Here is a 17369-nt window from a genome sequence, read left to right as displayed (position 1 = left end):
TTCAAGGACTCAATACAGACTCCTCTCTTCCACCATTGTATGACTTACAGAGAACTGCCCCTTTTGCCAGAGAGACCCAAGGCTTCTCAGTCATTGAGGCTCATTGGTGAGGCAGGGCATTCTCTAGTGTCTCATCTGGGACCTTGAACAAGCTATTCTCTCAGTTTCACTCCAGGCTGGCATAGGACTTAGTGGCTTTGCATGTCCATTTGCAAGGGTTACAAGGTATGAGGTCACAGGGGAGGAGAGGCAGCAATGGGCCAAGAATGGTCCATTGCTGCCAGGCTGAGAAATGACAGGGAGAAGAACACGGGCTTCTGACCTCTCCCAAGCTCTACTTGCTGCCCACCCATTGTCAAGGGACTGCCTAGCAGATTCCACACACTGCCACACAATTCTGAAGACAAATTAGGTGACTTCCAAGAGCATGGGTCCAATCGTGAGCCTGTCACCCCAGCCTGGCTGGGCATTCCTGAACAGATGGTTACCCACTCTGAGCCTCAGGTTTCCTATCTGTAAAATGGATATAGTGACACCTGCCACTGCAGCCCCTCTAAGGACTGGTGAGGGGATCGAGTTCTTAGGTGGAAAGAGGAGTGCATTGCTAGCTGCAGGTTATGGTGGGGTGGGGAGGCTGTGCTGCATCTCCAAAGCAGACATTAACAGCAGTGAGCCACTACATTTGTCTTCTTCTTTATTTTTTTTAAGATTTATTTATTTATTGTGTATACAGTATTCTGTCTGCCGGGCGTTGATGGTGCACGCCTTTAGTCCCAGCACTCGGGAGGCAGAGGCAGGTGGATCTCTGTGAGTTGGAGGCCAGCCCGGTCTCCAGAGCGAGTGCCAGGATAGGCTCCAAAGCTACACAGAGAAACCCTGTCTCGAAAAACCAAAAAAACCAAAAACCCAGTATTCTGTCTGCATGTATGCCTGCAGGCCAGCAGAGGGCACCAGATCTCATTACAGTTGGTTGTGAGCCACCATGTGGTTGCTGGGAATTGAACTCAGGACCTCTGGAAGAGCAGTCAGTACTCTTAACCTCTGAGCCATCTCCCCAGCCCCTACATTTGTCTTTTTTTCTTATTTCTGTTCTTGAAGGAAGGAGACCAGAGGCATTAACCCAGCCTCCTGCTTTTTTCTAAATGCAGAGAAAGAATGTGGTTCTGTCCTCTGTGGAAATGGGCACATTTGCTGGGCATCTCTAAGGACATGCACAGGGAGGACATGGGCCCCTAGGCAAGGCTGTGGTTACTACTCAGTCTTGGAGTGGATACAGTCAGCCACAGGTACTTTGGAGGCATCTGACCTGTCCTAGGCTCTCTGTGTTCCACAAGGATGAATCATATTGAACCACATCTGAATTTTGAACATTACTGTCTCATGCTACAGATGAGGCATTATTTAATATGCTATAACAAAGGCTAAGAATGTAGCTTAGTTGGCCAAGTGCTTGCCTAGCATGCATAAAGCCTTAGGTTCGATTCCCAGCACTGAAAAAAAAAAAAAAAAAAAAGCACATGGTGGTGCACAACTGTAATTCCAGCACTTGGAAGTAGAGACAGGAGGGTCAGAAATTTAAGGTTATCCTTAGCTCCATAGTGAGTTCAAGGCTAGCCTGGGCTACATGAGAGCTGACTTTATTTTATTTTTGAAGGGCTACAAGATCTCCTCTCCCATATTTTTTCATTTAAATATGATTGACAGTTTGCTCATTGAGAGGTGGGTCTGTCTTCTTCCCCTTCAGCTGGGATGAACCTCTGACTCTGGCAGGAAGTGACAGTATATAACTTTGAAGGCTTCATCATACGAGGTGACATTGCTTTCTAAGAATCCTGTTGCCATGCTGTGAGGAAGTCAAGGCCATTCAAACAGGTCATAGGTAGGTGGGTGTCATGGCCATTGGGATCCTAGATGACAGGCACACATCACCAGATGAGGAAGAGTCCAAGAGAGACCTACCCAGCTGGTCCTCTGAATCCTTGAAACTGAGAGAATGGATATTTTGAGGCAAAAGTTTGGAGTGTCCTTGCTTAGTAAGCATAGCAGAAGGGCAGACAGGGATTTAGTGACATGATGTAACTGGTCCCAGGATCCTGCTGACATGTGTGGGTCCAGGTCTTGAGCCTGTACCCTCCTATCTCCTAATCCTGAAGCCCTCTGGTTTCTGGGATGGCTCTGCCTCTGGAGAAAGACCCGTTTCCTGTTCAGCAGGAAACATCAGGATGAACTCAGCCAGAAGTGACCACAGAAGTCTACAAGGACAGGCATACCCAGACACACATGTGTGGTTTATTACGCACAGCACCTTTACACAGAGAGGGATGTGAGGCCGTGGATGGAGCGGGTAGCTAGGAACCTTTGTTAGAAGTGTTGAAGCCCCTACTCAGAGGGCAGGGTTTTCTGTCACAGGTGTTTTGCTCAGGCTTGCAGGGACCAGCCTTTGGGTTCTTGGTATCTGTACCACCTTCTAGGTGGCCAGTTTCTGCCAGGCTGACCAGAGTTTTAGGTGGGAGACAAGGCCAGTGAGACCCAAGTTCTGACCAAGAGGCCTGTCTCCTCAGGGTTGATAAAGTCCCCTCTCTGTTCCTTCTCTGGGTGAGGTGAGGAGACTGGAAGTAGCAACTAGTGTATCTGGTCTCTTTACCCTACAGCCAGGGGTTACTGAGCTGCCTGCAGCTGGCTCCACACTGAGGTATTCACAGAGCCCTGCCATTCCTGAGGCCTGAGGATACAAGCTCCTGTGACAGGGTGGCTTCTGGAAGACTACTGAGCTTGGGTAGAGCAAAACCCTCTTGGAGTTCCTTCCATTGCCTTCTCCCCAAGTGCTGGACTTGAGGAATCTTCACCTGCCCCATTGAACACAGGGTCCCAGTGCAGCTGCCTGTGGCAGGGTCCAGAGGCAAGAAGTTACAGCAGTCATCCAAGGGGGTCTTGTTGGACAGTGAGAAGTTGGGGCAGTGGGGTGTCAGGGAACAGTTGTGTGTCTCTGCTAATCAGGTGATTGCAGGCCCAACCTGGAGTCTGTCCAGCCTCACCTGAGCTAGGCATTTTCACCTTCGTCATCTCTAGGAAAGCCAGGCCCTGCCAGGGGTCCTCAAACACATTTCCCCACAGCAGCCTGTCCGCTTTCCTGCCGGCTTCCTGTGCAGGTTGTCCTGGGGCTGGTTGGCACACTCTTGAATGTTACAAGGCCACCGTTGGTGCATCCCATAAAGGAGATCAATATATTACTGTTTTGTTTTTACACAAGTTAAAAACATCCAAATGGATCTGTACAGGTTGGGAGCCATGTCTGAGGATCACTGGAAAAGGAGGGGGAGACAGAAGGTGACGGAGGGGCCTAGAGAGGTCCTTGTGGCCCTCACCAGCAACCTCTTCCCTGATGATTTCTTTAGGAACAAGTGTAGCCCCACCTTTCTTTCCAGGTCCCTTTCAGTGGGGCAGTTGGGATAAGTCCCAGGATGCTCCCCAATGGCTTTCAATTGGCAGGGCCAGATGTCAACCAAGACCCAGATGACCAGTAAGGCAGATGACACACATCAGCCAGGATCAAGCTCCAAGCCTTGGCCATGTGACCACAAAGTCAAAGACATCGTTGGAAAACCTGACTGTTCAGGCACTGTGAGACAGTAGTACTGAGACTCAAACCTCTGTGCGATGGTGCCTGGTCCCGATGGGTCCTCCCTCTCCCTCTAACTCTCCCATCCCAACTCCTCCAGGCCCACCCTTGAGACCCTTTCCTGAAAGGTACCTTATGCCAGCAGCCAGGCACGGGCAGGCCATCAGGACCCTGGAAGAAAAGGAGGTTTAAGTGATAGGGGCAGGAGGCTGATGACCTGTCAATACCTCCTCCACCCTTATTGGAACTCTAGGGAGATGCAGCTAGGGAGCAGCTACTTGAAGTCACTGGACTCCACTAAGGCAGGGTTGGGTGTCTCCTTTGTCCATCTGATGACATAATGTGCCCTCATTGCACTTGTCCTGTCCTCTCATGATGCTTTGTGGGGACACTTGAGTAGTGGACAGAAATAGGACACTCTGATATAATGGGCCCTGTGCTAGACATTTGCCAGCCAGAGGAGGGTGTGATCCTATGAAAAGGGTGGCGTGGCTTCCTGCCTGCTAGAAGTGACATCTTGGGGGCTCTGAAAGCTTTCAGGCTTTGGGTAGGAATGTCTCCAAGAGAGAGCAGTGCAGGAGGTGGCATCTCTCCAGCCTTTCCTGGCCACTTTGATTGGATCTGGGAGGCAGACAGTGTTATCAGGATGAACCCTGGGCATCAGAGATGGGGTTGTCTGGAAACTTCAACAATGTCCACCCACTCATCAGACATGAGCATGCATGGGTTTCCTCAGGTAGCCTGGAGGGCTGGAGAGCCAGAGGTGAACAAAATGTCAAGTCCCTGGGGGACCCTGAGGCAGAAACACTCCACTCTGTTCCAAAGCACAGATACAGGGAAAACACATGGGACCCCCTTCCAAGTACATGCTGGGGTACAGTTTGGGGACCAGGGGGTGAGGAGAGGAGAAGAGGGGTAGAATGCACTAGAAGGCGGAAGTGAGGAAGAGATGGGGTGGAGTCAGCCACCCAAAGCATCCCAAAAGGCCCAGCATTGCACACACAGCACACAGCAGCCAGACTGCATACCACAGGGCATGGCCCAATGCCCTTCACAAGGCCCCGGGAGCCTGGTGCCCCTCGTTTGCCTCCACATCGAGGATGTTCCTGTGTTAAAGACAAAGGCTTACTCACATGGAGGAAGTCTGGGGCCAGGCTCTGGGGAAGCAGGGCTGGGTTCTCAGCCTCTAAGCTGTCTCTTTGTGTTTGTGTGTATGTCTCTGTGTGTATGCATGCATTTGTGTACACATGAATGTGGAGGTCAGGTCCTCAGGCACCTTCTTCTGTTTGAGACAAGGTGTCCATTGGCCTGGAACTCTGCCAAGTAAGCTAGGTAAACTGGCCCGTGGGCTCCAGAGATTTGCCTGTTTCCACCTTGCCAGCACACATCACCATGCCTATCTTTCCACGTGGGTTCTGGGAATCTGAACTCAGGTTTTCACACTTGCAAGGCAAGCAAGTCACTACTTGAGCCATGTCCTCAGGCTCTGGCTGTCTGTTTTTGAGACAGAATCTCACTATGCAGCAGAGACCTCAAACTTCTCATCCTCCTGCCTCAAGCTCCTGAGTGCTGGGATTCCAGGCTTTTTACTTTCTCTCACTAATATCTCAGACCCACCAGAAGGAGGAGAGCAAGGTACAGAGATTTGGAGGAACTCACTGGCGGCCAGAGGATGGAGCAGAGGTCCTGACCCTGGGTCAGTTTGCCTATTCCCCAAAGCCCTGAGGAGGGATTTTCCTTTTTGAGCACTGCTTATAGACCATGATATGTAAACCCTCCAGCTTTCTAAAAAACAGGAACTGAACTGTGGGAGTTTCACTAGCAGATCTAGTGGGTTATCAAGAGCTATTGCCAGCAGGAAATGAGAAAGATAAGCGAGGAGGAAGGAAGGAAGGACCGCATGTTTACAGAGGGCCTGAGAAGAGGCTGGATTAGCTGCAGGGAAAAAAAAAAAAGATACCAGGAGGAAAGGTGCGGAAGGAGAATGAGAGGCCCAGGGTTCTCCCAGTTCCTGAAGAAGTTCCAGCTCAGACCAGCCCGGTCTCAAGTCCATAAAAAGTCAGACCCCAGGGCAGCCATGGGGGCTGGTCACTCACTGACTTTGTGACACACACACCAAAGCTGTGTGTCTGCTGGACTTCCCTTCCCAGCCCCTAGCCCCCTCCCAGGGCACCACCAAATTACTGATGACTCTGGAAAAAGCCAGCTCTGTTCCTATCTGGGTTCTTCTCTACCCCTACCCAAGGTTAACCTGCAATGGGTCTCCACTCAGGGTTGAATAAATAGAAATAACCAGGGGTTAAACATTTCCTGGCCAGGCCTCCAACACCACAGATGGCTGCATCTTTCAGCCACACTAGTGGAAGTATCAGGTCCACAGCACAAGCAGCTGTAATGTTGGAAATGGCTTCTATGGCTGGTTGGAACTTCATGCTGCTGAGACACCTACCACAGGGCATGGCTGGTCAAGGCCCGGTGGGCCGGGCTCACCCTTCTGGCCCTTCACTCCTTTCCGGCCAGGAACTCCTCGATCCCCCTGCATCAGAAGGAAATGGTAGGATAGCTGTGTTGCCAGGCTTGGGACCCCTCCACCTGTGAGGAGTCCCAGGGTCCAGCAGCCACCAGGCTCTGCAGTGGTTAGCACAGCCTCCGCCTCCCCACCTGCTTGCCCCATTTCCCATCTCCTTCGCCCTCACCTTCTCTCCACGTTCACTCCGGTCGCCCTTTTCTCCCCTGGGTCCAGGGAAACCCTGACAGACGGATGAAAAGTTAAACCTGAAGTGAGGACCAAGCCCACTTCTCTGTGACGTGACACCTCTGCTCTTCTCTCATCCATCTATCATCATCCTTTGTCGACACATAACTGTGGCACAAACTACCAGGCTCTGGCTGGCTAGCCTGTGTGCGTGCTGGGTCCCAGATGTGCACAGGGAAGAGTACATTTAGGGCCCAGCTCTGTTCCTGGCTGGAAATCCTCAAGGAGGTATATCTAGAGCTGCTAGAGAGGGGTTTTTCCTCCTGTCATAGCCAGACATAGATGGCACTGGCCCAGGGTTAGCTGGGACAGAGGAAACCCACAAAAGTCATGTGGCCATCTTCAACAGTCCGAGAGAAGGTCACCTGTGCTCTCTGCCCTTGGCTCAGTGTCTTCTACACTCATCTCTTAGTCTAATGTCCATCTACCCAACCTCATGACTAAGCAACCCAATAGAGCCCAGGCTGCAGACTAGATGCTGGGACAGAAATGGATTTGGTGTGTTTCCTCCATTATGTCTTCTGGGGCAGGCTATGGAGTGTAGATGAGCATCTTGCTCAGGCACAGACCTATGAGACAGATGTGGTAGGGCAATAGGCTGTTCAGATAAGGGGAGGGTACCACAGCAAGCTGCTGAGGAAATTACCGTCCAGCTGGGTGAAGAGGGTTGGGACTTGCTAGACTACAGAGAAGGCTCTTAGATGCCACACTTAGCTCCTGCCCTCTTAGGAGGCGGCTGAGACCACCCCATAGCTGCTAAGAACCTCTTTAGCTTCCCCTCTTAGCCTCCCTGGGTCCAGAGCCTGAATGGGTTCAGCATGGTTACTTTCCAGCTGCCACTTTCCAGCTCTGTCTCATCAATGGAAAATGACCCTCCCAGTCAGGAGCCTGGCTGGTCTCTCTCCTCCTGGCCCATGTTTGCTTACCATGGCAACAACAATCTCTCCTTACAGTCCAGGGCATCCCCAGAAGACTGGCATCTCTGTACCCATTTCCCTCTCCTGCCTCATGACCTCTCTGGACTCCTTGCCTTCTCACTGACCAACCAGGTGACAGGGATCAAGCCTGGCCAGAGAGCACACTGCACTCCTATAATCTAATAGGAGCTCAGGGTTGATTTGCTGCTCACCAGCAGAGGGAGGCAAATCTTCCTACTGATTGGGTCCAGGGAGATACTTGTTTGGAGGGAGGGACTGGCTGAACCAGATCTCTGGTGATTCCCACACTGGGAAGGCAAAGACCAGAGAGGGAGGGGGCTGGGCAATGTTGACATGGCTGTGCCCTGAATACATGTGTTAAATCCCTAGACTTTTCAATTGTGAGTCATTTTAAGCACTATTTGAACTATTTTTTGTTTATGTTGTGTTACCAAAGGAGGCCTGGCATTTCCTCTTGTCTCCTCACAATGCTGCCCTAACCAAGGTCTCATTACTGGTCATCAACACATTGCAACAACCTCCTTACTTCTCTCCTCACCTCCCTTTTACAGTGTTCCTTCCATCCATCCATCCATCCATCCATCCATCCAATCATCCCTAATGGCTATCATTCCCGTCCATTAATCTACCTTTACCCATCCATTAATTAATCCATTCCCTGCCATTTCTCCATCATTCTCCTCCTTCAGCCACCAACCCCTTCAGCCATCCATTCCCTTTAGCCATCATCCATTGTCCATCTGTCTGTCTGTGTCTATCCATTGTCTACCATCCATCAAACCATTTGCTCATCCATCCATTCTCTTCTCATCCATCAAGTTGTGTCAGTTTTCCACTGTCCCTTTGTTGTCAACCTATCACCAATCCCCAGAGTACTCCAGGGCATGTCACTGGACTTTGCACTGAGGACAAGGGAAGCCAGGCAGCAGCAGCCCTCGGGGATGGGACACACTTGAGCTAACCAGGTTGCCGTATGCATGGGCAACATGAGAGCAGAAGACATACACAGGAGGGCCCAGTCACTCACAGTGAATCATAAGAAACTTACATCGAGTCCTGGCTCTCCAGGTCTGCCCTGAGGAGAGATACAGAGGGCATGTGAGGGGGTGGAGATGGGATGTTAGGTACTCAGGTGCTGGGGAGTTTAGCCCAGTGGCTTGTAACAGACAAGGGGCAGGGCACGATGGTATCACAGAGTGCCATAGTAATTGGTCCCATGGGGTCCAGGGACTCAGCAGGGTACAGGGGATGAGCCCCCAAAGTTGAGTGACATTAAGGATATGTGATCACAGTGGTCAGGGGCCTCAAGGTAAGGCAGTTACCTTCTCTCCTTTGGTTCCTGGTAACCCAATAAGGCCTGGTGGGCCAACTGGTCCCTGGGTAGAAAATGAGAGTGTCAGCAGGCATAGGGGGCATAGGATGCTACACCTCTAGGACAAACAAAGCTCATGACACTCACAGGCAGGCCGTGAGGACCTCTCTCACCCAATGCACCCTTCTCTCCCTTGGCTCCATCCAGGCCCTGGAAGTGAAGAGGAAAACCAGTCAGGGGAGGGGGAGGGGAAGACAGGATGGGTCTGTGTGGAGATAGAGGTGTGAATGGCAGATAGAAGAGAGAGACTCCAGGCTCTGGCAGGCCTGGCCCCAGTTTGCTCCATGATAGAGTGAGTTGCATGTGTGTACATTTTCCCTTCTTCCACACACGGGGCCCCCTGATGTCATCATTATGCTACAGAAGCAGTTTGTCTGACAGCCACCAGTTTCTTGAAGCCCAGCCTTGGACCAAGACCGTCAATAAATGTCTCTTCAAACAATGGTGTGTTGAAGCTTGGGCCAAACTAGGATCATAAACAGTACTTGGCTACTACACCAGGTCAGGGTTCTGTGACCCAGGGTCCTCCACAGGGCCTCTGCGATGGGGAGGGAGAGATTAGATCCTGTATGACAAGAGGTGAGGCCAGCTAGTCTTTTATTCTGTTTGCCTCCCTTGGGGCCGGCACATGGCAACACAGTTGAGGTTTTGATTTAAGAGACCAGAATGTGACATTATGAAATGCATACCAAACCCAAGACTTCAAGTCCAGGTGGTGGACAGTCAAGATGCAGATGTGCGTGGGCAAGCGCTGGGGGGAGACAAGGAGTGGAGAGCAGAGGAAGGTGGCAGGGACAATGGGTGGAGATGGGCAGGAAGGGGGACTAGGCAGAGGCATAAGGAAAGGACAGAGCCCAAACATGGGACGGGGCTGCTCTGGGGACATTGTTCAGGGCACTGGTAACATGGCAGCTGAGCAGGAACCTCACGTTGTTCATTAATAAAAATTTCTGAATGAATAGGTTGTCTGCACTCACCTTGGGACCCTGGATCCCCTGGAGGCCCTGGAAGAAGAAAGCAGATCAGTAGGGCTGAGTGAAAACTTAAGGCCAAGACCCTCTTGAATCGGGCTAGTCACTAGCTCCTTGGCTCTGCCAAGAGCTCTGACCTCTTGACCTGATGTGCACAGCCCCCCTCCTCCCCAGAGAAGCCTTTCCTCCCCTGAGCCACTTCCCCACCTCTGACTCAGGTTCACTAACCACTTGGTATCCCAGCTGCTTTAGGTTAAAATGTCCTTACCATGGGGCCAGGGGGGCCAGGAGGACCGGGTGGCCCTGGCTCCACAATGATCTGGGCCTAGGAAGGGTTAAAAATGGGTTAGTTACCCTGTGCCTATTACCCGTCATCTGCTCACCCTCTGGAATTCCCCTCATTCTTACAAGCACTCCTGGTGCCATACCCTAGACCCCTGGGCAAGGCTCCTTCCTGCCCCCAGAGAGGTGTAACTTGGTGAAGGACCCCAGTGTTTTGGGTCTCAGCTGGAAGTGAGGTGGAGGATATAATTTGAGGTTCCATCACTCCTAACTTTCCCACTGTCCTTCTCTGTAACCAAGGCTCAGGATTCCCGCAAGGTTTGGGCTGGATGTGTGTGGGGGCAGTCTCAGCTTCCCCTTACCAGGCTCTCCTGGAGGCGATCAGATGCTGACTCTCCTTTTTCTCCCTTGGGACCGTCAGCACCCTAGGGCAGAGTGGCCTGTGAGCTCTTGTTCATCTTAAGGTCACCTCCCCCCACACTGTGCTCAGCGCCAACCTCCCCGACCAGGGCAGTGACAAGTTGGCCTCCTCTGTTTAAAGCAGTTTCCCCCAAATCACATGCCCTGAGTAAGGAGCAGAGTATGTCAATGGCAGACAAACTGTCTCATGGTGCAGAGGTCAAGGGTTCAAATCCCAGTGGCACCTCTGGCTGAGTCATCTTCAGGGGTGCATAGGGACTGTGAGGTAAGTAGCTTTTCCAATGTGGCCCCAGGAGCCATAGAAATGCTAATGATAGTTGGGGATGTTTACTGCCAGCTACTATTCTTGGCCCTGTCCAGTTCATACTGTAACTAGGACTGGAAGCTTGTTATTCTACGTTGGCAGTGAGACCTTGGGAGATTCAGTTGCTATGCCAGGCTCCAGGACTGAGAGGTGAGTTGGGCCACTGAGCCACCCAGCTAAGTGGTTTCTGCCAGGCTAGGCCTCACTACCTCCCCTGCAGGGCTCCTGTGGGGATGTGAACTCCTTCTATAGCTGAGGTTGTGTAGGCTGCAGGGCATTCATGTGAGGACGCCCACTCCCCCATCTCAGCAAGTCCCCAGGGTGGGGTCCAGTCTAGTCACCTACCGGAAGACCTGACAGGCCCATCTCGCCTGTCTCCCCTTTGGGTCCAGCTGGCCCAGGCTCTCCTGGGTCCCCTTTTGATCCTTTGGGGCCCTGAAAGCCACCAGAAAAAGGAATCAATGGAGATAGGTGGGCATTCTCCTCTCCCCTGACCCTTGTGGGTCTTTCAGCTTAATAACTTTGACCATATACCCTACCTTCCTCGTTAATTCATTCATTTGTTCATCTGTTCATTTCTATCTCTCCCCATCTTCGTCCTCTTTTTTTTTTTTTTTTTTTTTTTTTTGGCTATGTAGTCAAGGATGACCTTGAGTTCTTACAGGTGTGTGTGTGTGTGTGAGCACATCTAAGCCTGCCCTCCACTTTTTGCGTGTGAGTTTCCATCTCTAGTCTAGGTTGCTAGGAACATTGACTGAATAAAGTAGGGGTGCTATGGGGACACTCCAACTCTGCTTTCCTGTATGCTTGGAGCAGTTTATGAGATAAGGGTGGATGGGGAGCATGTGGAATTGGCGTGTTCCCTCTGGGACACTCATGAGTCTTTTGCTTTATTTTCAATTAAAAGTTTTGTTTGTTCCTATTTTATGTGTATGAATGGATGTTTTACATGTATGTCTGTGTACCACTTGAGTGCAGTGCCCATAGAGGCCAGAAGAGAGTTGGATCCTCTGGGACTGGAGTTACAGATGGTTGTGAGCCTCAAAGTGGGTGTTGGGAACCAAACCCAGGTCCTGTGTAAGAGCAGTGAGAGCTATTGATCACTGAACTCTTTCCAGTGCCCCTCCCCATTTTTTTTTTTTCTGAGACAGAGTTTCTTTGTGCAGCCTTGGCTGTCCTGGAACTTACTATGTAGACCAGGCTGGCCTTGAACTTACAGAGATCTGCCTGCTTCTACTTCTACTGGGATTCAAGCGGTGTGCCACCATGCCTGGATATCAGCCCCTTATTTTCAATAATGTATGTATGTATGTATGTATGTATGTATGTATGTAGTGGTGCTGGGGCTTGAACTTATGGCTTCAGGGATGCTAGGCAAGTGCTCTATTGCTGAGTTTCAGTCCTCATAAAGCCAACTCTTTGCTCATGTGTCATGAGCTTTGTGTGACAGTGCTTCTTCACTCAACCAATTATGACATGTCCAAGCTGTTCCTCCTACTAGGGACCCAGCAATAAAGATTCATCCACACACATTGAGTGACACCTGGGGAGATGCTCACTGATGTCTACATAGTAACACACAGACATAGACACATACACACACACACACACACACACACACACACACACACACAAACACAAACACACATAGACACAGACACAGACACACACACACACCACCCAGTACAGCATTGACATAGAAATGAAAGGCTCAGAGACCTTCTCTCCATCGATTCCTGGGGCACCAGGCAATCCAAGTTCACCCTAGAAAGTAACAAATGGGAAAAGGAATTGTGCCTTCCTCAATGGTCAGTGGGTTAGTGACCCAAGGTGTGAACTGCCGTCTCCCCGATCAGTTTACAGTCCCTGGGTTGGGTTCCTGCAGATGGACTTCCTAGAAGGTGCCCATTGTCTCTCTTTGTGTATTCAGCCTGAAGGGCAGCTAGAGCTGGTGGCTGTCCCTGCTGGCTGGGTGCCTAAGATTGCAGGGTTCAGTGACTTGCTCTAGGTCATGGAGTCCAGGGCTGCTGGTATCAGAACTAGATCCTGCCCACCCCTGGATTCTTTGTCCTGAGACAAGGAATGATGAACAAGTACAAGCCACAGAAACGTTGTATACATCTGTGGGCCACTATAAGTCACAAGAAGTCCATTCTTCATTTTCAGGCCCTCCCTTCAAGAACTAGGGTCTAAAGAAGGAATTTGAATTACTTATGAAGGGGCAGGACCCCTTTCTCCAAGCCCCATAAGCGAGGCTAGTATGCCAGGAGGAAATTAGGGGTATATATATCAGGGATGAGAGGAGAAGTGGGACCTAGAGATTAATACTTGGGGGGTCCCATGAATGCAGCTACACCAACCTTGGCTCCAGGGATCCCTGGTGGCCCGGGAGCTCCCTGTGGCCCAGGAGGACCCTGTATGTAAAAGATCAAGCCAGTTATGGTTATGCAAGACCCTCCATTGCCCACCAAGCCTCACCACCTCAGGTCAGATCCCCAGCAGCGTGCTTCCCGCCCAGTCAAATTGGTTCTTATAGCATGCAGCTTGCTTTGGCCTTCAAGTCTACAGAGGGGCCAGTAAGAGGGTACTGGCCATTGGAGGAGATAGTGGTGTCCATGGCTGGAGGTCCCTCTGTCTTCAGAGAAATGCTCCTCAAACATGACTTTCTTTATAACATTTTCCTGCTTAAGATTTGGCAGTGGTTTCCCTTGTCCCTCAAAAGAAGCTTAAGTGTCTTTCTAGCATTCAAGACAGGCCAAGCATGCAACCTGAACAACAGTCTGGTCCTGCCTGCTCTGCTGGTCCTGGGACCTCACTGACTGTCTGGATCTGTTGTCTGCTGCCCCAGAAGTTCCCCAGTGACACAGTAAAGGATGTATCCACACTGTCTCAAGTGCTGACCTCATTCTAGGCTCTTGTACCAACACTGAGATGGCCAACTCATGCTCTCACCCAGGGGCCACACCTTGCCCAGCACCTCTGACCCTGTTTCAAATTCTCCTCTTCCCAACTGTCCCCCTTCTTTCTAAAAAAGATTTTATTTAGGGAAAAAAGATTTTATTTATTTACTTATTTATTATGTATACAACATTCTGCTTCTACGTATAACTGCACACCAGAAGAGGGCACCTGATCTCATAACGGATAGTTGTGAGCCACCACGTGGTTGCTGGGAATTGAACTCAGGACCTCTGGAAGAGGAGCCAGTGCTCTTAATCTCTGAGCCATCTCTCCAGCCCAAATGTCCCCCTTCTTGTTGATGTCCCTACTCTGACGGCTCTGGGCTTATTCTCCAACCTTCCTACCTTCTTTAGGTCCAGGCTCAGCACCCATGTCCCCAGTGAGCTCCCTGCTTCAAACTCTTCCCATATCAATGCTCACACAGTTACACAACTCCACCTGGTCACCCCAGTACACTGGTAGTTTGATATCCTTACACTTAATAACCAACTACAGCTCCCCTTGCTCGTGACTCTGAGTCCTCTTCCTACTCTGGTACCCACATCTACCTCCTAGCTCTCAGTACTCATAAGGATGTTTCTCATAAGCCTGGGATATACCATGCACCTTAGGCCCATATCACACCACACCACACCACACCACACCACACCACACCACACCACACCACACCACATCATGTAGGCCAGTGTGGGTCATAGTTACCATCAACTTGTACTTCCCAGAGGCCTGTGGGAGGTAACTGGAATTAATGCTGAGGCTGAGTTGAGCACTAATGCCCACTTTAGTCTCTGATGACTACCTCACCCCATTCTATCCCTCCCTGAACCCAAGAGCAGCTGGCACCCATCTCTTTTTGGACTGGTGCCCAGAGACCATGTGGGTCCTGAGGCTTCTGGGTCAGGCTTGTTCTTTTTGTCCCTTACAGATTATGAGAAACTCTAGCTCTCCTGACAGTGGTACCTGGAAGTGCCCAGAGGAACAGTTGTGTTTGGGGAGAGTGCTTTCCTTTTTTTGCCTTGGCTTGTGGGAAGCTCAGGGTTCTCTGATTCACATTCACAGAAAGTCTCTCAGCACCGTGTGGATCTCCACACAGGACTAATTTCCACATTAGGTACCCGATGAAACCCAGGTCTCTGTGCTAAACTGTGCTTTGTCCCATAGGTAAGACACAGTGAGCCATTGCTCCCTCAGAAATGGACATAAAGGGTACATCCAGGGCCCACCAGGAATACTCTTACCTTCAGGGCATCTAAGATCCTGCCATCATAGTCGATTACCACTGTGTCACCTTGTTCTCCCTTGAGGCCTGGGGGACCCTGAAGCAGGAGAGGAAAGAGCTGCATCATGGGTAATATAGCAGCTGTCTCCATCACATCTAGAGATGAACCCAAGAGTTTGCCATCCACCCAGGCCACAGGCATGCTTGTGCACCACGGTCATCATAGCATGCCATCTGTTCATTAAAGGTCACATGAAGGAAGTGGTGGGGAGCCTAGGGCCAACTGAAGAAAGAACAGGCTGCCACTTGGCCTGAGGGGTTGCCTATGATTTGCCTTCATGTGGGTATTCAAATCCAATGAGGTCCAGCTCTAAGGAAAACAGAAAGCCCAATGCCATTAATGTTTTAGGGACAGGGTCTCACTGTGTAGCCCTATCTATCTTGGAACTTGCTATGTAGACCCTGCTGGCCTCTAAGTCAGATCTACCTGCTTTTGGCTCTCAAGTGCTGGGATAAAACACATTCACCACTATGCTCAGTTTGTGTGTGTGTGTGTGTGTGTGTTAAGATCTCTAGGCCAGGTTGGCCTCAAACTTTGTATATAACTTAGAATGGCCTTGAACTTCTGATTTTTCAGTCTCTACCTTCCTGTGCTGAGACTTTAGGTGACAGGTGTGCACTACCAAGCCTGGTTTATGCAGTGACAGTGATTAAACCTAAGCTTTGAGCCAGGGCTTTGTGAATACCAGGGAAGCACTCTAGGGTCTGAACTGTATCTGCAACCTAGAAAGCTTCATTTTGGTAGGGAGTTCATGAGACTTTTAAATGTGTCCAAATAAAACAACCCCAACTGCCCCAAATCCCTTCTAAGACACTGTATTGACCAAAGGAGGCTGGTTCTACCTTATTGAATTACTGAGCTCAATTAAATCCAGAGTTCACTGATATGGCTAGTCTTGCAGGCCAGTTTGATCTGGGGATCCCCTTTCTACACTTTCTACGGAATTATGTGTTGGTCACCTCGCCCACCCACTTGGTTGTCACATTCGCTTGCTGAGTGCTTTTAGCTGAGCCATTTCCGGACAGAGGGTATGTGATGGCCTGGGAAAACATAGCCAAGGATGGGATGCTACAGTCAGCATAAAGACATGTCCACGAAAGGCAAGATAGCTATCTAGGGAATGCAAGGGATATGGGAAGGGAGAGGGCCCCTCACTCTTCTTGGCTTCCATTCTGATCTCTCCCTGGCTGACACCTGGGAGTTTTCATTCTGACAGACAAGATCATCTACAAAAAGAGCTGTACTCTTCCTGAGAAGCTTCCCAGACTGGATGGCTGAAAGGTTCTAATGAACTGTGCCTCAAGGCCAACCTTCTTGTGGCATTTGTATAAAGCAGTCGTTTGATCTATGCTTTCTCTCTCCTCACTCCCTCTTCCAGCTGCAAGCTTTCAGTGTACAAAAAGAAAAGGTCTCCTCAAGGACAGAATTTTGTGGGCAAGGAAACAAAATATCCCAGCACATGGTTTTCCCAATGTCTAAGCTTAGTCCTAGATTAAGTAGCTTTAAAATCCCAGGTCACATATATAGCTGAACCACTTAGGTACATTCCTCTCTAAATGGCTGCACTCAATTCTCTTCAAGTACATAACTTTCTGCTTCATAAACAAACACACTAAAAAAACCCTCTGCTTTCCTCTTGGGACTGGAGAGATGGCTCAGTGGGTAAGAGTGCATAATGCTCTTGCAGAAGACCTGAGTTTGGTTCCCTGCACGCCTATAAGGCAGCTCACAACCACCTGTAACTCCAGCTCCAAGGGATCTGATGCCCTCTTCTGGCCTCTGCAGGCACTGCACTCACATGCACAAACCCCCACACAGGTACATGTATATATACATAATTAAAAAGTAATGTCTGTGGTGTATGTCAAGGACCAGGGTGTACCTGAGTAGAGTCCCTCAGGCTCTGAATGGGACTCCTTAGGCTAGACTGCTGGCAGCATTGGGTTACATTTTCAGGTCCTGGTGACACATATGAGTTGGTTACAAATGATGTGGGGCTAGGGGCTGGAGAGATGGTTCAGCAGGTAAGAGCACTTGCTTTTCTTGCAGAAGGCTTGGGAAAGCAAGACCACCCCAAAGCAGGCAATGTCAAGCCTAATGATAAACTGAAGACTAGTGTTTGAATAGGGAACAAGATTCTACAAGAGTATGTAGTTACCTGGGAAGGGAGAAAGCTCTTACTTAACAGCAAGTGGGATTCTTCCCTTTATATATCCATATTTTAATTTTCACTGTAGGCATGTGTTATGAAAAATTTTACAACCACTAAGAAACAAGATGTCCCTAGATCTTGTTGCTTCACCAATTCTTTGGGACCACTGTTGGGGACAAAGGGCTTCTGAAGCTACTGGGACCCTGGATCCCACCAGTGTGACCAGAAGGGATGCTGCTTACCCGGGGCCCTGCGGATCCATCTGCACCTGGGTGGCCCGGCTCCCCCTGTGGAGACACATAGACATGCTGGCAT

General features: G+C 50.2%; 1 protein-coding gene across 1 annotated transcript in view; it reads right to left on the bottom strand.

Annotated features, from left to right (window-relative positions):
- Positions 1-2916: 2916 nt before the first annotated feature.
- Col23a1 (collagen type XXIII alpha 1 chain) overlaps positions 2917-17369 on the bottom strand; it is a 287845-nt gene continuing 273392 nt past the window's right edge. Inside the window, 16 exon segments of the mRNA XM_035448111.1 lie at positions 2917-2930; positions 3036-3141; positions 3752-3790; positions 6069-6155; positions 6316-6369; positions 8361-8387; positions 8635-8688; positions 8772-8834; positions 9662-9688; positions 9924-9980; positions 10300-10362; positions 11007-11096; positions 12381-12425; positions 13022-13075; positions 14861-14938; positions 17297-17341. Of these exon segments, the coding sequence (XP_035304002.1) occupies positions 2917-2930; positions 3036-3141; positions 3752-3790; positions 6069-6155; positions 6316-6369; positions 8361-8387; positions 8635-8688; positions 8772-8834; positions 9662-9688; positions 9924-9980; positions 10300-10362; positions 11007-11096; positions 12381-12425; positions 13022-13075; positions 14861-14938; positions 17297-17341 (903 nt within the window).

Source organism: Cricetulus griseus, chromosome 7 (assembly GCF_003668045.3).
Source record: "Cricetulus griseus strain 17A/GY chromosome 7, alternate assembly CriGri-PICRH-1.0, whole genome shotgun sequence".
NCBI classification, from domain to species: Eukaryota; Metazoa; Chordata; class Mammalia; order Rodentia; family Cricetidae; genus Cricetulus; species Cricetulus griseus.
This window is presented reverse-complemented; position numbering and strand designations above follow the sequence as displayed.